General features: G+C 45.6%; 1 protein-coding gene across 6 annotated transcripts in view; it reads left to right on the top strand.

Moving 5' to 3' along the window:
- Positions 1-22,722, top strand: part of Wdr20 (WD repeat domain 20) — a 66,354-nt gene that overhangs the window by 33,886 nt on the left and 9,746 nt on the right. For 3 of the 6 annotated variants that reach the window (XR_008718486.1, XM_055593177.1, XM_055593176.1), the window contains exons 2-3: positions 4,868-5,050; positions 20,630-21,889. Coding sequence is in view for 5 of the 6 variants with exons in the window: in XM_055593177.1 (XP_055449152.1) it covers positions 4,868-5,050; positions 20,630-21,889 (1,443 nt within the window). In the remaining variant the exon portion in view is untranslated. The remainder of the gene's footprint in view (positions 1-4,867; positions 5,051-20,629; positions 21,890-22,722) is intronic. The other 3 variants (XM_055593179.1, XM_055593178.1, XM_055593180.1) reach the window with 2 other exon arrangements.

Raw genomic sequence — 22,722 nt, 5'->3', positions numbered from 1 at the left:
TGAGTATGATGAGACACTGACATATTAGTAACTCCATATGCAGAACTCATATGCACTCTTAACGTTGAAAACAATCAAGAGTAACTGTAGTTCCTTCAGTAAAGACTGTTTGTGATATGTTGGATGCTCTTTTGAGGCTGGAAACCAAATATGACGATTCTTAAAGCTGCTAAGTTTTAAGAAATTGGTTCTGCACTGGATGATGTGGCGCATGCCTAATCTCAGCACTCAGGATGCAGAGGCGGGCGGATCTCTGAGTTTGAGATCAGCCTGTTTTACAGAGCGAGTCCAGGACAGCCAGGGCTACACAGAGAAACCCTGTCTCAGAAAAACATAAAAAAAGGAAATTGTTTATTGGCAATAATTATGATGCAAAGCATGTAGAAGCCACTGGGAGGATGAATTTATAGACTAGTACAGTGAACCTTTACTACAGAAGTTCTACTCCTTAAGGGAGTAGTTACTGTAGTTTTGTTATAACTGATGACCTATAAAAATAATTCTTCAATCAACCTGGGCGCAGAGGGTCCAGTGGAGTCTGAAGTACCAACTAAGGACAGTGCATGGTCTGAACCTAGGTCCTCTAAGTTCTTAAAAGTAGCCGATGGGCATCTCAGGCTTCATGTGGGTCCACTAGTTAGGGGAATAGGGGATTTCTCTGACATGGACTAAATTGCCTACTTTTTATCACTTTCCCCCGATGGGACTGCTGTACCAGGCCACAGGGGAGGAAGACAAACTCAGCCCTCATGTAAATAGAAGAAGAGCTGGGGTGTGCGGGTAGAGGGGCTCCCCTCTTCTATTCCTTAGAATAGGGGAGGGGGGACTCAGGAGGGAGGGTGGGACTGGGAGGAGAGGAAAGAGGAGCCTGTGACTGAGATGTACATTGAAGTATTTAAAAAAAATAAAGAAAAAGGAAAAAAAAATTCTGAGGGCTGGAGAGATGGCTCAGCGGTTGAGAATATTTGTTGCCCTTCCAGAGGACCTAGGTTTGACTCTGTGGTGCTCACAGTGATCTGCACCTCCAGTCTGAGTGGATCTGATGCCCTCTTCTGCCTCCATGAGGCACAGGTGTTCATACAGCAAAACACCCATACACATAAAATAAAAACAAGTAAATCTGAAAGAAAGTACAAGTGATTAAGCTTTTAGACCTTGTGGGGTTATGTACATGCTTGGGAAGGGATGGACTGAGGAGCACAGAGTAGGAGGCAGAACAGGTGGCTCTTGAAAGTGACTGGTGGACTCCTGAAGCTGGCTCAGGAGACTGACTGCCCAGCCAAGGACATGGCACATGAAAGTCGCAGAGACCTCAGCTGGGGCTTGGTATGGAGAGTAACTGAAGGTAGAGAGGAATATCGGGCCTTGATCCCTGCATCCCTCCATAGTTTTTTCATCAGAGACAGGTAGGGTAATGGGTTCCTAGTGTGGGCCTGGTCTGTGGAAAGTGCTCAGTGTAGACACAGCTGTTGTTTTGTGAGGGGTGGGGAGTGGCAACAGGAGAGGTCTTCATGCTTTGATAAATGGAAATGAGGGAGTGAGCAAAGCTTTTCCCCTGAGGTAGGCTATGGCTAGGATGATGGTGGTTGCTGTCTGAGAGCCTCTGTTGGCTCTGTGTGTTCCATTACCTGCCACCTTTTCCACTGAGGTGGGCCTTAGTGACAGAAGAAAGCTAGCTGTCAGGATGGTAGGTTGGGTTTGAATCTAAGCTTGTGAAGTTGTAAGGTCTAGATTTTCCCTTTCTTGCCAGATGGCTTCAAGCTGGGAAGCCATCTAGTAGGGAGTCATGGCCCTTTGAAGAGGGACAGAGGCTGGCTCAGATAGTGACTGCTGCTGTTAAAAGGGGGGTGTGAGCTCCAAGTAGTGTCACACACAAAGTGGAGAGGAAATAGCACAGATAAACAGAGCTGGTGATTGGCTGTTGAGAGAAGATAGGCTGGGAAACACCCGTACAGTTTGAAGTGAGAGAGTGTGTGTTGGCCTCCTCCCTGGGCTAGACTCCAGAGACCTGGAGCACCAAAAGTAGATCCATAAAAGTGATTTTTGTGTGGGGAGTCGGGGAGCAAGTTCCTGTTGGTCACTTCAGGCTTCCCAGTAACTATTTGAGCAGGTAACATTGAACATTGCCTGGTGTGCCATTAGAGAGGAGCTTGGACGGAAGAGTAGCCCGAGGTAGGAGAGAGTAAGTATCCTAGGGTCCACCTGTGCTTCTATGTGTGTCCCAAGAGTGGTGGAGGACCAACTTTTTAAAACTTTTTCATACATCTTCCTTGCTCATTTTGGGGGAGGGGAGTATGGCTTTGGTTTTGAGTCAGAGGTCTTAAAATGTAACCTTAGCTGTCCTGGGGCTCTGCAGACCAGGCTGGTCTCAAACTCAGAGATATGCCTGCCTCTGCCTACCGAGTGCTGGGACTAAAAAGCATATGTTACCACTGCCTGACTCCAATTTTAATTTTTATTTTAAATAAGAATTACTAGGAATAGAAACTGAGACGAGCTGGAGAAATGTCTCAGAGGTTAAAAGCACTTGCTGCTCTTCCAGAAGTCCTTGGTTTGAGTCCCAGCACCCACACTGGGGCACACAACTATCTGTAACTCCAGTTTCAAGGGATATAATGCTTGCTTCTGGCTTTCTCAGGCATGCATGTAATACACACATGAAGCAAACTCTTACACACATACAATATTTGTAAAAATAATAATTAGTGGTTTAAGTTTCAAGAAGAAGAGTTTTACTCTGTAGCTGCAGGTTTTCTTATTTTACCTATTTTTCCTTGTGCACTATCTTCATTGTTCTGGGGTGGCTTCTCACACTGTTTCCTCAGCCTGGGATGTTCTTGCCCAGCCTTTGGGGCCCAGCAGGAACTGTCTTCCCTCAAGCCTCGTGGGTCCCTCAGGTGCTGCTGATCTTCAGACCCGCCCAGCCACTTCTCCACAGAGTAGATAACCTCATCGGTCCTCCCCACAGCCAGGTCAACACCCCTTTGTTTGACTCAGTCTTACACTGCGGTGCTGTTTCGTGTGTGCGCTTGGTTGTTTCATTCTTCATACAGCCCCACAGTCTGTAGAACAGTCTCCTCTGTGTTTTTGGGTTTTTAGTTTGCTTGTTTGCTGAGATGGGATCACACTGGTGACCCTGAACCCACCAATCCTGCTTGCCTTTGCCTTTGCCTTTGCCTCTCAAGGGCTGGGATTAAAGGTATATGCACCTCACCCTGCCTTAATAGAGGTGAAGCTGGGAGGATAGCCTGCCTCTTTTGTGCTGGGCTCCCAAGACCACATGGTCCTCTCAGGTCCTAATTGTGGAATCCTCAGTTTCCTCAAAGTCTCTCACAAATTTGAAGTCTCTTTTTTTACTAAGTTTGTTATTTGGGAACCAAACAGAATAAGTCATATAGCATCACAGACCCCTTTGGAAGAAAGGAGGGAACTAGGGTCTGTGGGTTTGCATTGATGCCTGGGGTGAAGGGAACGTTGTAAAGAACACACAGGCAGACAGACACGCTTAGGAGTGACGGTGTCTCCACCTGTGCGTCTGTCTTTCCCTTTTGAGTTACTTATTTGAAGCATGTCTGTGCCTGTGTAGGTGTGTGAATGTGTGGTCCTTAGGCTTGGTAGTGAGAACCTGCACCCACTGAGTCATCTCACTGGCCCTCCACTGATGGTTTTAAAACGCAGGGGTATGGCTTGCTGGTTCAAGAGAAACCATCCAGCAGACATGGAACATTTTTCCTTTAAGAAAATAGGTTTCTTGAAAAGAAAGGAAGGAAGAAAGAAAGAAGAGAAAAGAGAGAAACCTGACGGTCTGAGTTCAGCTCCTGTGACCCACACGGTGAAGCAGAGTGTTGACTTTGACAACTTGTCCACGGACCCAGCACTCCACGTCACCTGTGTGTGCATACATATAGGAAGTGTTTAAAAAAGCAAAAAACGGTGCATCTTTAGTCCCAGCACTTGGGAGGCAGAGGCAGGCAAATCTCTTGAGTTCAAAGCTAGCCTGGTCTACAGCGTGAGTTCAGGACAGCCAGGGCTACACGGAGAAACCCCGCCCTGAAAATAAAAAAATAAATAAAAAATTAATGGGAGAACTTGAGAACACATTGAAAAAGTCACTTTTAACTCAAGCCAGGAACTATTTGCTTTTTCCCTTGGAGTATAGTATGTTGAATGTCTTTTCTTCCTGTCTGCTTATGGTCAACAGAGCTGCCTTCCAAATCCAACTCTGACATTAGCAGGGCAGAACAGTGACTTAAGGGGTGGCGGCACAGCAAGCTTTCCTTGGTGGACTCCAGCGCTGGTCTTCAGATGCTGCAGCATCCGATCACCTGAGAGGCTTGTAAAGCTGCAACATGTGGCGACTCCCATCGTTTCTAACGCACAGGGTCTGGAGTAGGGCTTGAGAGTGTGCATTCTGAACTGCGTGGCAGTTTGTGGACCACACTTGAGTACCATAAGTTCCAGGTCCTGAGCAGTGGGCAGTTAGCTACAGTAGACATGCCCACACTTATGTGGATAGATGTACCTCTTAGAATTCTTGGAGTGCATTTGGAAAAGTGGAATTTAGCATCAAAGAGGTTTTCCTTTTGAAGCTTGGGAGTCCTTGTTCCATGTATTTGAAGGAGGAGATGTTGTGGAAAATGACAGTAACAAATGAATATTTTATAGTTAGTCTAACAGTATCTAATTGGCTACAAATGTGAATTTGCTTTTATAAAATATGAGGTGAATGTTAAGTCACAATTGAAGCAGTATTTTAAATAACTTTGTTTTTAAAATTTAGGTTCATAATGGAATATAAAGTAGTTTAACTTAGCTTTCTCATCTCAATGTGCTGTTTACTGTATTTATTTTTCTCTTTTTCCTCCAGGCTGCTGACTTGAGTAAACCAATAGATAAAAGGATATACAAAGGAACACAGCCTACTTGTCATGACTTCAACCATCTGACAGCCACAGCAGAGAGTGTGTCTCTCCTAGTGGGCTTTTCTGCAGGCCAAGTCCAGCTTATAGATCCAATCAAAAAAGAAACTAGCAAGCTATTTAATGAGGAAGTAAGTAGCACTCCGCCTTAGCTGTTAAGAATCCCTGTAAGAGTTTCTGTGTTCTTACTCAAAGGTAGTGGTGCCGTATTTTACACTTTGAGCTAAGCCCATTTTTTTGTTTGCTCAGCTCTCTTTACCTAGTATTATGCAAGTTTAAATGTGGTAGATTAATGTTCTGAACTTTTATTTCTTCGAGGTAACTAACTTTTGTGCATTTGTACAGAGAATGACCAGCTATCCACAGCAGGTACTTTGAAACCCTTCTGCATGGGGGGGCTGGGGAGATGCCTCAGTGGGCAAAGTGTTACTTTGGATTTCCAGCACCCACATAAAAAGCCAGGCATGGTCATGTGTGGAGACCGAAGGATCCCAGGGACGTCAGCACTCAAAGAGCTCCAAGTTTAGTGAGAGACCCTGTTTAAAAAGAAACAAAGCAATAGAGGAAGCTGCAGTGTGCTGACCTCTGGTCTCCATAGGTGTGTGTGCACATGCCTGTGGACACACATCGCTTCTATAATGGGGATAAGCATATTAATAACTTGAGGTGGGATGTTAGGTGTTTTGTTTTGTTTTTTTGAGAAAAGGTCTTGCTGTGTACCCTGGTTGTCCTGGAACTCACAGAGATCCTTCTGCCTCTGCCTTTTCAGTACTGGGATTAAAGGCATGCACCACCAGGCCTAGCTCTTGATATGTATATTTTAAACAAGAAAATACAGAATTCCAAACATTGTTCACATCACTGAACAATTTCATACAGATGGCATGACTTGGGGACATGCCCTAAGGCTGCTCAAAATGCCGATGACGCTTTTGTGTGTGTTTGACAGACATTTGGCTAGGGGCTAGCTCTCATGCTCTTGAAAATATTTTTTGTAAAATTACCTTTGATGTGCTTAGGAATCCTGGACCTAAAACTGAATCACAAGACACAGGTTTTGCCAGTATTGTGTGCAATGGGGTTTCTTATGCATTTTCAGTCCTGTTCAGGTAGGAGCTTGAGCTGTCTTGTTAGTCTTCTAGGGTCTGACTGCCAAAGTCTCTCTCTGATTTGGCAAGGTTCCAGGGTTTAGGGTAGGCTCTGGGACGGTATGCGGAGTTTCCCCGTTCACTTTATCTCTTGGGTCAGAGCCTACCTGATGGCTCAGGCAACTGATCACAAAAGACATTGAAAGAAAAAGAAATAGGGGAGGGAGCCCAGGATTCCTTCTCTAGGTCTAGGGACTGGCTACGCTGCTGTTAAGGAGGAAAATTCAACTGATTACCTTTTTTTGCTGCAGCCAGGACTGTAAAACAGCTTCTAGGCAAATCTGCAAGGTGTTGTAAAAGGGGGCTCTTTGATTTGAGATTAGCTCCTGCTCAGGGGCAGGCTGCTTGTGGAGGCCTCCGCAGGCTAAAGTAAACTTTTTCCTGCTTGTCCTAGGCTGATAGTTAGATCCTGAATTGCTGTTAACTTGTTTGTAAATTAGTAAGAAAAAGAAAAAGGGGGAGAAAGTCAGCAAAGGCTATTCACACACACATGCTCAAGAAAAAAGGTGGATGAAGTTACGAACTTTAACTTCAACGAATTCCTACAAGCTGACATATGACAAAGATGCTGATTTCTGCCAGCATCCCCTCTGCAGAAACTGCAGCAAGTTCAGGCTGCCGGTTCCATAGTGTCAGCCCATACATACACATAGACAAACAATCAGACATACAGACCTGTACATACTCTTGCACACATTCAGTGGACAATGCAAAACGAGCTCCTTATATACTTACAGACAGTTGACATACACTTATGTAACATATGTACAAAAACCAGACAGATGAACATATTTACATGTAAACGTACCTACATACATATTTACAGCCCATGAATGAAGCAAATTCCAGCTGGCTTTCATTCAATGGGCTTCTACCATCAGGCTTCTGCCAATGGTGTGTGTGTGTGTGTGTGTGTGTGTGTGTGTTTGTTTTTGCTACCATTTATTGTATAGCCTTTCTCCCTCTGAGAGAAAGCTCGCAGAAATAGAATTATCTCATAGTCAAAAAGGCAATTAATCATAAAAACAGATGAATTCTAAAATACAACAGGTTACATGTTTTAAAACTAAACATTTTTTTAAGATTTATTTATTTATTATGTATACAGTGTTCTGTGTGCATGTACAGAAGAGGGTACCAGATCATATTATAGGCAGTTTTGAGCCACCATGTGGTTGCTGGAAATTGAGCTCAGGATCTCTGAAAGAGCAGCTAGTGCTCTTAATCTCTGAGCCATCTGTCCAGCCCAAAATTATTTACTTTTATTTTATGAGCATTGGTGTTTTGCCTGCATGTATGTCAATGTAACGTGTCAGATCTTGGACTTAAAAACAGTTGTGAGCTGCCATGTGGGTGCTGGGATTTGAACCCAAGTTGTCTGGAATCTCATCAGTGCCCTTAGCCACTGAGACATCTCTCCAGCCCCAACATTTCTTATCTATGCATCCATTACATAAGTTCATAGTGAGTTCAGAGTGACAAAGGTTGACAAGGTCTAAAGGTTAACAGGGTCTAAAAGTTAAAAGAATATATGTCTTTTCAATTAAGACTGATCTGGCTACACATTTTCAGCTGTCTCTAAGTTTATAGTGAGTTCAGGACAATAATTTTATCTGTCGTTCATTCTAAGAAACAAAGTAAATTTAAAATGACAGTATATAATGTCATAAGGTAACATATACAAACAGAATAGTTTGTATATAATGACATCAAGGTTTGTACTTAATTAGACATTGCTTGGTAGTCTCACAATTTGGGTTCATGGAAAGTTTAAACCAAATTGCCATATTTATGGTATATACCAGGATTCGTAATGAAGGCTTATCTTGAAGAAACAAATCTGTCTCAAACCTGTCTCCTAGTGAGTCATCTGGAGGTACACAAAGGTATTTTTTGCAGCCATAAGCTTTAGTTTTTAAAATTGTTTGAATCAAATCAGGAATTCCATAATCAGGAATTAATTCATTTGAACAGCAGTATATCTTTATTTAGATCCCGTAGGAAGTTTGTTTAATCAGAGTGTGTAAATATCCAGAAAGCGATGATTCACGTCATACCAGAGTATGTAGAGAGATATAGATAGCAGTACACAAAGAATGAGTGTCAGAGACTGGAAGTAATTCTGGGGTGTACCATGGTACAGACCTTCCAGAAGGCCCACCTGCCTAGTGAGAGCTCTTTAACAGAATGGCTCCTGACACTGTCTGTCACCTGTTCAGGAATATGTCAGGACTTTGACATAGCAGACAGAAGTTGCCAAATAGATTGTGCTTATTCAAGCCATTGCAGTGGCTTTTTAGTTCCACGTATTACCACATATTTGATACTTTTTCTCTCCTGTTTCAGTATGACTTTCCAAGAAAATGGCAGAGATGCAGTAGACTTGCTGAGGGGGACACTCTGGCTGTCAGTCTCCATCTTGATACTCAGCTGTTTATGAAGGGTTGTATTACATGCGCTTCATGTCAGAAGGATGTGTGGTTTGCTCTGCTGCTTGGCTTTAATACCGTGTGTATGGAGCAGGGGCGTGCTCTCAGGTCTAGTTTGTAAGTAATTTTGGGAAGGGGAAGAATAGCTCAGACACACAGCTTGACACACAGCGGCCGTAGTTCTGATTCTCTGTAGTCCTATGGCATATGCTGTCTGCATGTCCAGTATCATCCTGGGTCCTTCTGGGTTGACTTGCCCTCTGAGTCAGCCACTGAAGAGAAAAACTCTTTAACCCCATTGTCCCTTTAAAATATTAATCAGAAAACAATCTGTTTGCCCAGCCATTTTACTAATGCCATCTGGGGAAGTGATTTGTAAGTAGCTGGGCAAGCTCTCTCTCTCTCAATCAATCAGTCAATCAATCATCTATCTAATTTATCTATCTATCTGGAACTGGGGAAGACAGCCAGGTAGGAGGCACAAAATTGCTCTTCTCTGCACTGTTAAATGGAAACTGGAGTTGGAGTCATTGTGGGACCTTGTTTGTGTTTGGGTAGAAAAGCGTGTGATGGACTGGGACTGGATTGAACCTCGTGCCAAGCTGTTGGTAAACAAGACGCAGGGCAGTTGACTGAGGATGGCACAGATTGCCACTTAGAGAACAAGAAAGGTTTGTGTTTTGTGCTGGGGGAGGGTCAGGGATGGAGCCTACATGGCTCTGAGAATACTCTGGCCGCCTCAGCCAGCCCCCTTCCGCCCCGGTGATGGAGCTGCAGGGTAGAGAGCAGCTCCTCCCTCTTCATGATGTAAGCACGAGGTCTTGCCTACAGTTCAGAGTGGCTGTTCAGAATGCTAGGACTACTGTGCATGCTTTAATGCCAGATTGGCATTTGGAACGCAAGATTGAAATTGTGTGCTCTTCACAAGTCTTTGGTAGTGTGAATCCATTTCTTAGGCAAGAGGGCTGTGTTTCTCAGAGTGCCAGAAATGATGTAGAAATATGTCAGCGTGACTTAGGTTTCTGATACTTGTACATTGAAGGCTGGAAGGTTGGTTTTCACTTTGCAGATGAAGAAATCTGCAAAGAGATGCTATGTGCCTTATTCACATCAGGTAGCAAGTTCATAGAGCTATCATGATAGAGCTGGAACTAGAAATCAATTCCAGAAACTCTGGTTGTAGGCTGTAAGCCTCACCAGGTATGGTTGCCAGCCTAACCTTGCCGTCTCAGCAGCTTGCTCAGTAAGGATGGACAGGTACAGTCTAGGCATGTGTTGTCACATATCAGTGAGGTATTGCTGGGATAAGTACTATATGTGTTCTTTTGGTTGTTTCATGTGGATCAGACTGGCCTGGAACTCACAATATGTAGACCAGGCTAGCTTTGAATTCATAGAGATCCACCTGCCTCTGCTTCCCAAGTCCTGGTATCAAACATGTGTTCACCACACCCAACACACGTGTTCTTTAATATGTGTCAAATAAAGAATGTTTTTAAACTCATTTATTTATGTCTGGGTGTTTTGCCTACGTCTGTGTCTATGCAACACATTCATGCCTAGTGCAGAAGAGGCCAGAGGACAGTGTCAGATCCCCTGGAGCTGAGGTGACAGATGTTTATTAGCCACCATATGGAGGCTGGGAATTGAACTGGTCCTTTATAAGCTCTTAGCCTCTGAGGTATCTCCCCCCACCCCTTTTGACTTTCTTAAAAGTCAGACTAGGTGGTAACATGGGGTAGCTTATTGGGAGGCTGAGGCAGGAGGATCACTAGTTTGAAGCCAGTTTGGGCTGCACAGAGATCCTGTATCAAGAGAAAAAGAGTGATTGAGGAACAAAACTGTTAGATTCCGTGAAGAGGCCTGAGAAGTACTTCCAGAGTACTGATCTGGGCCTTGAGACTCTTGTGAGGGCGGGAGGGGGCCAAGGACACTCCGAACTTGGGAAGCCAGCCTGGGTTCAGAACAAGACCCTGTGTAAAAAAAAAAAAAAAAAAAACAGATCAGAACAAAAAGTTGGAAAGCAAACAAGTTGGTGGTTTCTGGAACATCAAGTGACAACATTGTCAAGCCACTGGGTGGAGCTGGTAGTTGTAGAAACCATCACCAGAAAGAGGAGTCACAACCAAATTATTCATGCCTTACCGTGGAGGTGGGGCTTTGGGCTTTTGATCAAGGCTCAGATGTGTGTTTTTAGAACTCTTGTCACTTTCAGAAGGTGTACTGGAATGAAGGAAGAGAGTATGACTAATGAGAAGGCTCTAGTAAATATCCAGGTGAGAGGTGAGGGCTTGAACTTGACTTTTGACAATTCTTTTACTCATTCAGCAGACCTTGCCACCTGCAGCACTGGGGCCTGCAGCAGCAGATAACACCTGCCCTATGTGACCCTCTTAGAGCTGACATGTATAAATAGCAGCACCCGCACATACATGATGACCTGCTGCTTTAAGCTGGCATGTGGGAAGTATCAGATGAAGTGGTGTGCTTCAAGGTGAGCCTTCAGGATGAGGCGGCCACCAACATATGGAGCTAGCGAGAGGCCATTTCTACACCAGGGTTGGAAAACAACACAGGAACAGGGAGCCAAAGGACAGTTCCAAGGCAGGGCAGTGTGAGGTAAGGAGTGAGCATGGAAAGCCTGGATTGTAGGATCCTATGAAGGGAAGGAAAGCACAGTCAGGCTGTCCTGGGTTACTTTTAAATGTTTCTTTTTCTTTCCTTTCTTTTTTTTTTTTTTTTTTTAAGTATGTTTATGTCTTTGTCTCTGTGCATGTGAGTGCAGTGCCTGAGGAGGCCAGAAGAGGGCATCAATTTCCCTGGAGATGGAGTTACAGGCAGTTGAGAGCTACCTGGCATGGGTGCTGGGAACTGAGTTTAGGTCCTCTGCAAGAGCAGTGGGCCACTTAACACTGAGCTTACTCCCAGCTCCCAGATAGGTGGTTGGGGAACTTATTATGCTAACTTATGAGGAACTGAATTGGAGGGAGGTATTAACAAGTATGAAGGTTCTGGCTGTCACTGCATTGAGTGAGATTGGAAAAGGAGCAGGAGATGGAAGGAAAGATGAAGGTTGCATTTTGTTTTTGGCTTGTTTAAGAAACCTGCAGATACTTCAAGTGTGGATCTGAAGGGCAGCTTTTTGTTTGTTAAGTAGGGCTACAGATGGACAAGATGACTCAGAAAGTTACAGGGACAGTTGCCACGCTGGTTGAGGGCCATTTCCAGAACACACGTAGAAGGGGAACCAGCTCACACTCTGACTTCCTCACGTGCGCCATGGCATGCATGTATGTCATGCACACATGTGTTTGCACACACTCTCTCTAAACAAATAAATATATAAATTATAAAACATTTAAGGAGGAATAAATTTTTGTTTTATTTTTTCGAGACAGAATTTCTCTGTGTAGCCTGGCTGTCCTGGACTCACTTTGTAGACCAGGCTAGCCTCAAACAACTCAAGAGATTCACCTGCCTATGTACTCTCTGAGTGCTGGGATCACAGGCATGCGCCACCGCACCAGTCTAGGAGGGATAAAAATTTGAGAATTGCAAGCATGTGATCACAGCCCTGAGATTGCATGCAAGAGTCTGTGGGGAGACTTGTTCCGCTGAGAACAATCTGAGTGTGTGCCACGATTGTGGCCCTCGTGTCCCATCCCTCAAAACACCCAACAACCAGTTAATGCTCCAATCCAACAGAATTTAGTAGCACTTAAGAACACAGACCTTCCCTAGAACGCTCAGGTTTGGAGCAGCGCCCCCGTGCATGTTGGGGGTCTCTACCCGCCTCTTGCGGGTAGATGGGAGCTTGAGTAGATGGGCATGGAGAGGGAATGGTGAGTAAGTTCATGGGTGAGCAGTGAAGGAAGTGCATGAGTAGTAAGACAGAGAGTGGGCCTGCCTGCCAAAGGCATGTAGTGTCCTTCTGTCTTCCTCACTAGACCCCTTCCCTTACCCACCTTCTCCATTCATGTGCACATAATTGCATGCCCCATTTCTGATGCCTGGTGCTGGTACATGAAACTTTCAGATGTGTGAAGAAAATGGAATTGTAAGTTCTTCATATGCACTGAAAATAAAAATAGATAAAAATTTTTATATCTGAAAGTAAGTTTATTTTCAACAGTGATTTTTTTTTTGCCTACAAATTAAAATTATAGGACTTTTAAGTGCTTGCTTATAGAAAAAATGGCCAAGAAAACATCATGTATAAATCCTAGTGCTTACTGTTAACCATCACAGTCTCCCTGCCTCCCTCGCTTCCTGTCTGCTTGTCTCTTTCTCTCTCTGTTTCTATCTCTGTCTCTCTGTCTTTCTCTCCCTCTCTTTTTTCTAGCAGAACTTGACAGTGGCAGAATAAAGACACTTAGTTGGGTATGGTGGCACACGCCTTTAATCGCAGCATTCAGGGAGGCAGAGGTAGACAGATCACTGTGAGTTGGAGGTCAGCCTGTTCTGCTTAGTTCCAGGACAGCCAGAGCTGCTATGCAGAGAAACCCTGTCTTGATCCCCCCCCCCCATAAAAAAAAGAGAGCCACGGAGACTTAACTATTTTTTATTTTGGTTTAGCCACTTAGAGCTGGACAGATTCTCAGCTGTTCTAACTCCGTGAACCCTAGCCCGCATCCTGCTGCCCTTTACCTCTCTTTCAGCCCATACACCTGTCATTCCCTTGACTCATTGCCTAACCCCTGCCTCTGATCTCCCAGAGACCCTCCTTATGCCTTTTCTCTCCTGCCTAACTATTGGCCATCAGATCTTTATTAAGCCAGTAAAAAGGTGAGGGAAGACGACTTCACAAAATATGATGCAAGTGCTGAGCCACAGTAGTGACAATACCAGAATCCAGTCAGGGCTTGGCCCTGCCAGTTAGCAGTCAGTCATCAGTGTACAGAGACAGCCTGACACAGTGCATGAAAGTACCCTGGTGTTTGTTTACTTCTTTCCTCTTCCCTCCCTTCCTCCCTCCCTTTCTCCCTCTCTCCCTTTCTTTCTCCCTCTCTCTCCTTTCTGTATGGGGCAAAAATTGAAGGATCAGTCCAGGTCTGTCCCTGGCACTGTCTTGTTCCTGGTCTCAGGCCTGTTCCCAGGCACTGCAGTTTTGCCTGCTTCTGACCAGAAGGAAGAGGAAATGCCCAGTCTTTCTAGACGGTTCTGGAAAGTGAAGTCCTCAGCTCCCTTCTGTCTCTGCCTTTTCTGGTCCTTCAGAGAGGATCTGAGGTGTCTGTTTGTTGTGTCCTGTGTGTATTTTGCCACACATTTCATCAACAAGATAGTGGAGCCCATCTGGACATTGTAATCAGTGTTTCTGACTTGCTGGGGCACCCACAAGTTTGTTTGTGTAACTACTGATTATTTATTTGAGGAAGAAGTGTTACAAAGGGACAAGGAACACTTGCTATATTATAATAATCAAAACCTTTCTTTGTAAAAGTTCTGATTTGGGGTTGTATGCACAGGATAGTGACATAAAGAAATTTTGAAAGTGTTTTTGTTCGGTTGATTAGTTTTGGTTATTTTGAGACAGAGTGTCTCTGTGTAGCTCAGGCTGTTCTGGAACTCGCCATAGACCAGTTTGGCCTCGAACTCAAAGATTCGCCTGCCACTGCCTCCCCAATGCTTGGATTAAAGGTGTGCACCAACTTTGAAAATGATTTTTTTAATTGTCATATATTAACAATATAGAGTAATGAGTTTCATTATGACTTTTTTTTAAAGATCTATTTATTTATGTGTCTGTGTGCATGTAAGAGCCTGTAATCTGACCTCTTGGAGCTGAAGGTATGGGTGTGTGTGGTGGTGAGCTTCTGGGCGTGGTGCTGTGAGAGGCCATCAGAAAGAAGCTCTAACTCTTTCTCCTCACTCTGGAGAGAGAGCATAGTGATTAAGAGCACTTGTTGCTCTCTAGAGAACCCAGATTCCTGTCTTCCATGGGTGCTTGCAAGCAGATACGTATACACACTTAATAACAATCACAGTCTTTAAGGAAGCAAAGTTTGGGGTGGACCAATGGTGGCATATGCCCAGTTCTCAGCACTCTCATTGAGCAACTCATAGCAGCCTGTATGTCCAACTTGAGGAGGCCCAAAACCATCTTCTGGCCTTAGGGCAGCTACACTCGTGCACATAAGCACACACCCACACACATATTATTAGAAATAAAGTCAGTCTTTGGGAACAAGAAAAAGCGAAGTGCAAGCCCGGAAGTCAGTATCCCACAGCTCCTCTTACGTCCTGTGGTTCTTAGCACTCTCCCAGCCTTCTTATTTATTTATTTTTTTAATGTGTTTGGGTGTTTCGCTTACACATGAGTGCACCATGTCTTTAGAGGTCAGAAGAGGGCATTAGATCTTCTGGAACTGTGAGCCCTCACGTGGGTGCTGGGAATTGAACCCTGGATCTCTAGAAGAACAGTCAGTGCTCTTAACTGCTGAGCCATTGCTCCAGTCCTTCTGCGCCCTTCTTCCACTGTGTTCCCCGAGCCTGGGAAGAGATGATAAAGATGTTCTCTTATGACTGGGCGTTGAGCATCATTTCTCCTCTGTACTTCGACCAGTCACAAGGGAATGTTAAGTTGTGATAAGCTATAAAATAGAACAGCTTGTCATCTTGGCTGCTTTTGTTACTGATATTTAGTAGGACCCTCTGTTCTGAACTCTGCGGCCAAAGCAAGCCCGTGTGTCTGTGTTTAACCAGGGATACATTGGGGAGGAGATGGGTCATTAGAGGGGCTGGTGCCTCCCAGCTCAGGCTCCCCCTGTACCAGGACTCCAGCAGAACCCACTTTGTAATATTTTGGCTAGTTCTGATTTTTTTTTTTTTTTTTTTTTAAGAGTAGGACGTGCATTATGTTAGTTTGGGTTTTGTTGCTTTTTTTTTTTTTTTAATTGAAGAAAGGAAATGAGCAGACATTAATCTATTTCATAAAGTTTTAATATTGGTAAAAATGACATCTGGTCCTTTCTTGGTGGCTTTAAATACCCTTTTCTAATACTTTCCTGGGAGAGCATCAGCATTCTCTGATTACCTTTATGTCACCTTTTTTTTTTTAATGTTCTTATATTATGGCTTTTCTAACAGCTGTTATGTTTTTTAAATTTAGTATTTTTATTATAAATTAATATCTTTGTCATAAAATGCAAACCCACCTCCAAATATTTTCTGCTTGTGTTGTTGGTAGAAGTAAGAAAAATAAAAATAAAATGCTTCAGAAAGTGTCAGTTCACATTAATTTGTCATTGACACTGGATATGGCTGCAGATTTGTTTTCTTGTTTCCTTCTAACTAGTATAATGGATGCAGAGACTCTCCTGCAAATGCAGTGGGCAGATGCTTGTTCTTATTTCGTGTGATTTTCCCTTGAGTTACTCTCTGAAGTGGCCTTGCTGATTGGTCTCTGGGGGTAGGAAGAGCGTGAACTCTGGCTGAGTGTTCAGGACCCATGTGGACTCTAGAGCCTGCAGCTCCATACCTGAACTCCGACCCGGGCACACCATGTCGGGGCTCTGTGGTGGTGTGGGCCTGAGTGGCTCTAGAGATGGGCTCTGGGTCTTTTTGCAGCTGGCTCTTTCATGGAGAGCCCTGTGCTCACCATAGTGAAAATGACAAGATGGCTTGCTGTGCGCCCTCTGGGTAGACTTTCCCAGAGTTGTACACTCCTCCTTGCTGCTCCGCTCCTTAGGCCATCCTAGGATGTCAGGGTTTGTGCCGCTCTCCATATTGCCCTACTCAACTTTCCTGCTCATTTTCAGTGGCTGCAGACTGACCTTTGCAGCTGTCTCCTGGCTGAACTTAGAGCTTTTATGTGCTTGTCCCCCTGTCCTGTGCCCGCCCACACTGCTGCTACCACACTCCCTTTACTAGGCCTGGCATAGTACCCCTGCCCAGCTTGAGAGCCTCTGCTCATGGCCTCCTGACCAGGGTATTTGCCACTTGACCTTCCATTCTGTTGTTTCTGCTAGGCGTTTCCTCTCCGCTCTGCCACTTCCCTTTGCAGAGCCTTTGATGCCCGAGGCCTGCAGTGGCACTGCCGAGCGAAGTGAGCGAGCTGCAGCGTGCGCTCCCATCTTCAAAGGAGGAAAGTCAGGCGCAATTAATCTTACGAAAACTTTGTTTATCTCATACACCCAGTATAAAAGCAAGGAATAAGGTCACCATACACTATGAAAACAAGGAGTAAGATCATTGACAGCCTTTTTTCCATACCACAGCTGTGGAACCCAGTGTGTACTTCGAGTTTACAGTGTCTCTCTTGAGGCCAGTAACATGGAAGGGACAGTAGAGGGCTCCAGGGCCATAGCCTGGCCCCACCCTAGGGCTTCACAGCCCTGCGTGTCAGCTCATAGTTCTGTTCCAGGTGCTCCAGCCTTTTCCATGTCTCTGACTGCTCTGTGAGGGCCTTGGCCCTTTGCTCCTGCCTCCCCCTGCCCATATCTTTGCAGTCTGCTATCTTTTCAAAATGCTTATCTAGATGAGGGTTTGCCCCAGTGAGAGCTCAGAACCAATGAAGAGGTTCTGGCTAACTAACAGGACCCTCCCGCTTAGCACTGGCTCACTAACAGGACTCTGCTGCCTAGCACTGGCTCACTAACAGGAATCTGTCTTTTTTTTTTTTCAGCAGATGTTTTGTGAAATAATAACGTAACCTTCTTGGTGTAGAGGCTAAGCTGTGTAAAGTTTATTTTGTTTGGTTTTGACACAGTCTTACCAGGTATCCCTACCTGGCCTGGAGCTCGCTAGGTAAGCCAGCCACCGTGCCCCCCTTCTGTCTGTGAAAATTTTATTCTTGTGTTTATTGAGTAAAATAGTTCAGGTGGTTTTTTTTTTTTTTTTGAGAGATAGGCAAGGACACTTTCTGTTCTCTTTCTTTATTACGCTCAAACTAGTAATAACGTAGAACAACTGGGCACGGTTCTCTGGTAATGGGCTTGTGTTTCCCACTGGGCTGTGACATCTGAGCTAGACTGCCACTCTGTTGAGGGAAGCTTTGCCAGTGGCCATGTTGGGCTGCTCTTTTCAGGCCTTGCTATGTGTGCACAGGCCAGGGGATGCCTGCCCGTTTTGGAGCCTCTCAGGAGCACCATGCTACTGTCATGGGCTCCTGAGCTCCTGAATCTGTTCCCTCAGAGCTGTTCCCATGTCTTCTCAGCGAGCTCTGTGCCAGCCTCCCAGCCTTGCCCGCTGGCTTCTACCAGGTTAAGAGGCTTTTCTTCGCCATCCTCTGGGAGACTGACATGGCTAGGACATCCCATTTCCAGCACTTTGTTTTCCTTTCCTGGAGCACTTTTTCTACAGGTATTTTCATCATCACGTGTCTACCATGTAGAAAGAGGTGGCAGTTTTGACGCTGTGTGAATTGTGACATGGGTTGCGTTCAGTGCTGAGTGAGTATATGAATGGATACAACTTCAGATAAGTTAGGTAACCTTTGAACTTCTCTTTCTTGATGGGCCATACTTTCTGATAGGAAAAATTGACCCTGGTGGACTAATTCGTTACAGTGTCCGTGGGAGGCAGTTAGGCTGTACCTCCAAAAAGCTTGCGAAGCTTGTATCCCTTTGACCTGTATGTGTACTACACATACTTGTGGAAACTGCCTGGGGCTCAGGGGCGCTCGTCGCCACATCAATACTTTAGTGGGGGCCTTCTAGCACCAGCTCTCTGTCCGTGTGATCCAGTTCTTGTAACTTTATAGAGAAGACTTTCTGAAATCCAGTTACATCATTGACCGGGAAAGCAGAGGTGAGAGCTGATGCTTGCGCTCTGTCTGGCCGTTGATACAGGCAGGCATTCTGGATAGATGAGGTAATCCCAGTGACCGGGAGGCAGCGGGTTCTGAGTGCGGGAGAGAGTCCAAGTGAGGCTTTCTGCCGTCGCCTGCACAGGAATTGTGAGTGCCCTGACTGTTGACGGGTTGTTCGGAGCATTAGAGAGCGGGTGTAAAGCCTCCTGCCAATGCCTGGCACCCAGAAGAGTTCCTCAGGTTGCAAGTGAGGCTTGCCTCTTGTTAGGCCACACTCCTTTGGGGTTTGGTCTGTCATGGCTCACACTGATGAGCCCGGCACCCAGGGCCAGAGGGTAACGGAAGACCTGTGCACTGTGGTAGTTCTGCACGTGTGCAGCTTCTCTGTCGGCTCCAGCACTAATTGGCTGAGGGTGGTTGTAGTGCCCTGTCAGTGAGTGAGGGAGACCGCTCTGCGCTGTGTCTGCTCACCGCGGGAGCAGCTACACTGAGCGTGCTGTTGCTGCTGTCTGTACTTCACCACCGCACAGCAGCGCTTTCTTTCCTGCCAGGATTACATTTTTTTGAGTTACAGTGGAATTTTTCTGTTGTAGGTAAAAATTTACTCCTAATCATTCTGCTAGAAGCTTTCATGACTTTGAAATTTTCCACATGTAATGCAGTAATAGTGATTGGGAAAAACTGGACTAGGATCATCCAGCAGTCTGGCTCAACCCTGAGTTACCTGATAAAGCCCTTGACAGGACACCCCTAGAACATGGCCACCTGCCATAGTCATGTCCCTGTGCTCAGAGGGAGGGAGCGCTGGGGCAGCCTGGACTCGGAGGACACGGAGTCCTTAGCACTGAGCCTTCCATGAAGGCTGGGGGTCTCTTCATTTCTGTCCTCTCCTAACACCCTTCCTCCAGAGGCTGTGATCTAGCTGTGAGAATTAGCTGATCTGCTAAGAAAGTATGATGGTCTAATGGAAGTCCTGCCGAACCGTGCTGTGCGTTTAGGCAACTGACCTTAGCATAAGGCCTTTGCTAAGTCACCAAGCAGGAAATGAGAGTCAGTGACAGTGTCCCCAAGGGCAGTACTTACTGGTCTAAGGTGCCAGTCATGTTTTTCTGTGCCAGTGAGCAGTGGTAGCTGGTGCTCTTTTCCCAAATCCAAGAACTTGAACCTCCCGGCATCCGTGCTGTGAGCCATTGAGGCGTCCATGTTTCCCTGTCAGTAATTTGTTAGCAGTCCATTTCTTGCGAGGTCTAATTTTTTTGCTTTTCCGTCCTGTCCTTTGTTATTGTTACTTCTGTTGTTGCCAGTGCTGTATATGAAACCCAGATCCCCAGGCAGGCTACACCATTTCATTTCTATCATTTCCTATGGAAGAACCACCTGTTGCTGATACATGGCCACCAGACCAGTTGGGCAGATGGCTGTTGCCCAAGTCCATACCAGTGTGCCCTGATTGCTCTCAGAGGTTCATGTTGGGGCACTCCAACCAGTTCGGTAAAGTGGTAGCGCTTACGCCCTTGGGGCTGTCCAGGTAAAGAGTGTAGTGTAACAGAAGTATTTGTCAGAAGGAGTTCTGAGGCAGGAGCAGGAACTTGTGATTTCTGGTATGTAACTTGAAGAGTACAGCCTGTGGAGGATGTGTGCCCTGGCAAGGCCCATAGTGGGGTCTGCACAGGGAAGGGCACCCCTCCCCTCTTCTTCCTGTCTGAGTGGCGCTCATGTCTTGCTTTATCCATTTGGTCTTAAAGACAAGACACTGACACAAGTAGTTAAAGAGGCAGCTAGGCCAGTGGACAGAGGTGAGCATGGAGCAGCATGAAAGCGCTGGAGCGCAGACTCCCGCGCCAGCACCACCTCGGTCCAGAGAAAACTGGAGGAGACGTGGGTTAAGATACCCCCCAGGCCAGTGTGTGGTGTGAGTGAAGCCACGGTGAACCAGGGCTGCATCCTGCCTGCCCAGGAAGTATGTTTTCACGTCCTATGTTCTGCTGGTCACAGGCTGCAGGTGACTCCCTGCCCGGGAACAGCCACAAAAGGGGCAGTGTAGTCAGCCATGGCCTGCAGTGCCAAAGGCAGAGAAGGCTGTGAGGACCAAAACTTGTCCTGGGAGTCCTCGTAGAGAGGAAGCCGCCCACACTGGGACCTGGCAGCTATTTTATCAAACGACTGACACCCTCAGGAAAAGACAGTGGCCTGGCACCCAAGTGCAATCCTAGAATGGGGCCACATGCTCTCTGCTGGCCTGGCTGACACAGGATAAATGTGGAGTGCCTGGATGGATTTCTTGTCTTCTTGCCGAGAAGCAGACAATTTTTCTTTGTTTTCTTTTCTGGATAAGTAGACCTTAACTGCTCCGTTGTGATAACTTGTTCTCCTTTGTCTTCACAGAGACTAATAGACAAGTCACGCGTAACCTGTGTCAAATGGGTTCCTGGTTCGGAAAGCCTTTTCCTAGTAGCCCATTCAAGTGGGAACATGTACTTATATAATGTGGAGCACACTTGTGGCACCACAGCCCCCCACTACCAGCTCCTGAAGCAGGGAGAGAGCTTTGCCGTGCACACTTGCAAAAGCAAATCCACGAGGAACCCTCTCCTTAAGTGGACGGTTGGCGAGGGGGCCCTCAACGAGTTTGCTTTCTCCCCAGATGGCAAGTTCTTAGCGTGTGTGAGCCAGGACGGGTTTCTGCGCGTGTTCAACTTTGACTCAGTGGAGCTGCACGGTACAATGAAAAGCTACTTTGGGGGCTTGCTGTGTGTGTGCTGGAGCCCAGATGGCAAGTACCTTGTGACAGGTGGAGAGGACGACTTGGTGACAGTCTGGTCCTTTCTAGACTGCCGAGTAATAGCTAGAGGCCATGGGCACAGGTCCTGGGTCAGTGTTGTAGCATTTGACCCCTATACTACTAGCGTAGAGGAAAGTGACCCTATGGAGTTCAGCGGCAGTGACGAGGACTTCCAGGACCTTCTTCATTTTGGCAGAGATCGCGCGAACAGTACACAGTCTAGGCTGTCCAAACGGAACTCTACAGACAGCCGCCCTGTAAGTGTTACGTATCGGTTTGGTTCCGTGGGCCAGGACACACAGCTGTGTTTATGGGACCTTACAGAAGACATCCTTTTCCCCCACCAACCCCTCTCAAGAGCAAGGACACATACAAATGTTATGAATGCCACAAGTCCGCCTGCCGGAAGCAATGGGAACAGTGTCACTACGCCTGGAAACTCTGTTCCCCCTCCATTGCCACGGTCCAATAGCCTTCCACATTCAGCAGTCTCCAATGCTGGTAGCAAAAGCAGCGTCATGGACGGGGCCATAGCCTCTGGGGTCAGCAAGTTTGCAACTCTGTCGCTACATGACCGGAAGGAGAGACACCACGAGAAAGACCATAAACGAAATCATAGTATGGGACACATTTCCAGCAAGAGCAGTGACAAACTGAATCTAGTTACTAAAGCCAAAACGGACCCTGCTAAAACTCTGGGAACATCCCTGTGTCCGAGGATGGAAGATGTTCCCTTGTTAGAGCCGCTGATCTGTAAAAAGATAGCTCATGAAAGACTGACTGTATTGGTTTTTCTCGAAGACTGTATAGTCACTGCTTGTCAGGAGGGATTTATTTGCACATGGGCAAGGCCTGGTAAAGTGGTAAGTTTTAATCCTTAATGCTGCACCAGATCTAGAACTTAACTAGGTAGTGCTTTTTTTCTTGTGGGAGGGGGGATGTACAATGAATGTGAATGACACTTCTTAATGTAAATCTAAATGCATCAGAGCCATAATTTTGGATACTGCATGCCATGTAATTCTGAATCATTTGATAATTCACCTTAGCGCATTTAAAAATATATAATCAGACTAATTGCCAGCCACGCCAGTCATCCCTCTGGGAATGCAGAGTCCTGAAGTTAGCGTTCCTGTGTCAGACTAGTTCAGTTTTAGGGAAATCATGGGAGTGTGCAGAAATAATGACATTAAAATGCTAAAGTCAAAATTCATTCTTTAACTGGGATATTTTTACGTAGCGACTCAGCTAGATTGTCGTACACCTGGTCAGTGTATGTTCAGTGCAGATGGCCGCTAATTATTATTTATAGTCCAACTTTTTATCTTAAATCATAAAATGTTTAGGAATCTATGAAATTTAACTTAGGAACAAAGCGTTCATCAGGGTTGATTGATATTATTTTTACATTGTCTGGCAATCCACAGAAAGAGAAGAGCCTTAATTTTTAAAACCCATTTTAGTCATTTTATGACAATTAAAATTGTTTAATAAACATCTTTTTTCAAAGAAGCAGTTTGTAGAACTCTGATTGAAATTGTGCACTAAAATTTCATCCCAGAGCCTGGGCAGTTAAGATGCTGTGGCCAAGGACGCCGCGGCTTTCAGAAGGGCCTCTTGCCACATCAGCTAAGACTTGTGTGTTAGACGCGCAGAGCTTACGGGGTTTTTTTCCCCCAACAGAGGAAAGGAGGTT

The sequence above is a fragment of the Psammomys obesus genome, unplaced genomic scaffold (genome assembly GCF_907164565.1).
Source record: "Psammomys obesus unplaced genomic scaffold, mPsaObe1.curated_primary_1811, whole genome shotgun sequence".
In the NCBI taxonomy this organism is placed as follows: Eukaryota; Metazoa; Chordata; class Mammalia; order Rodentia; family Muridae; genus Psammomys; species Psammomys obesus.
This window is presented reverse-complemented; position numbering and strand designations above follow the sequence as displayed.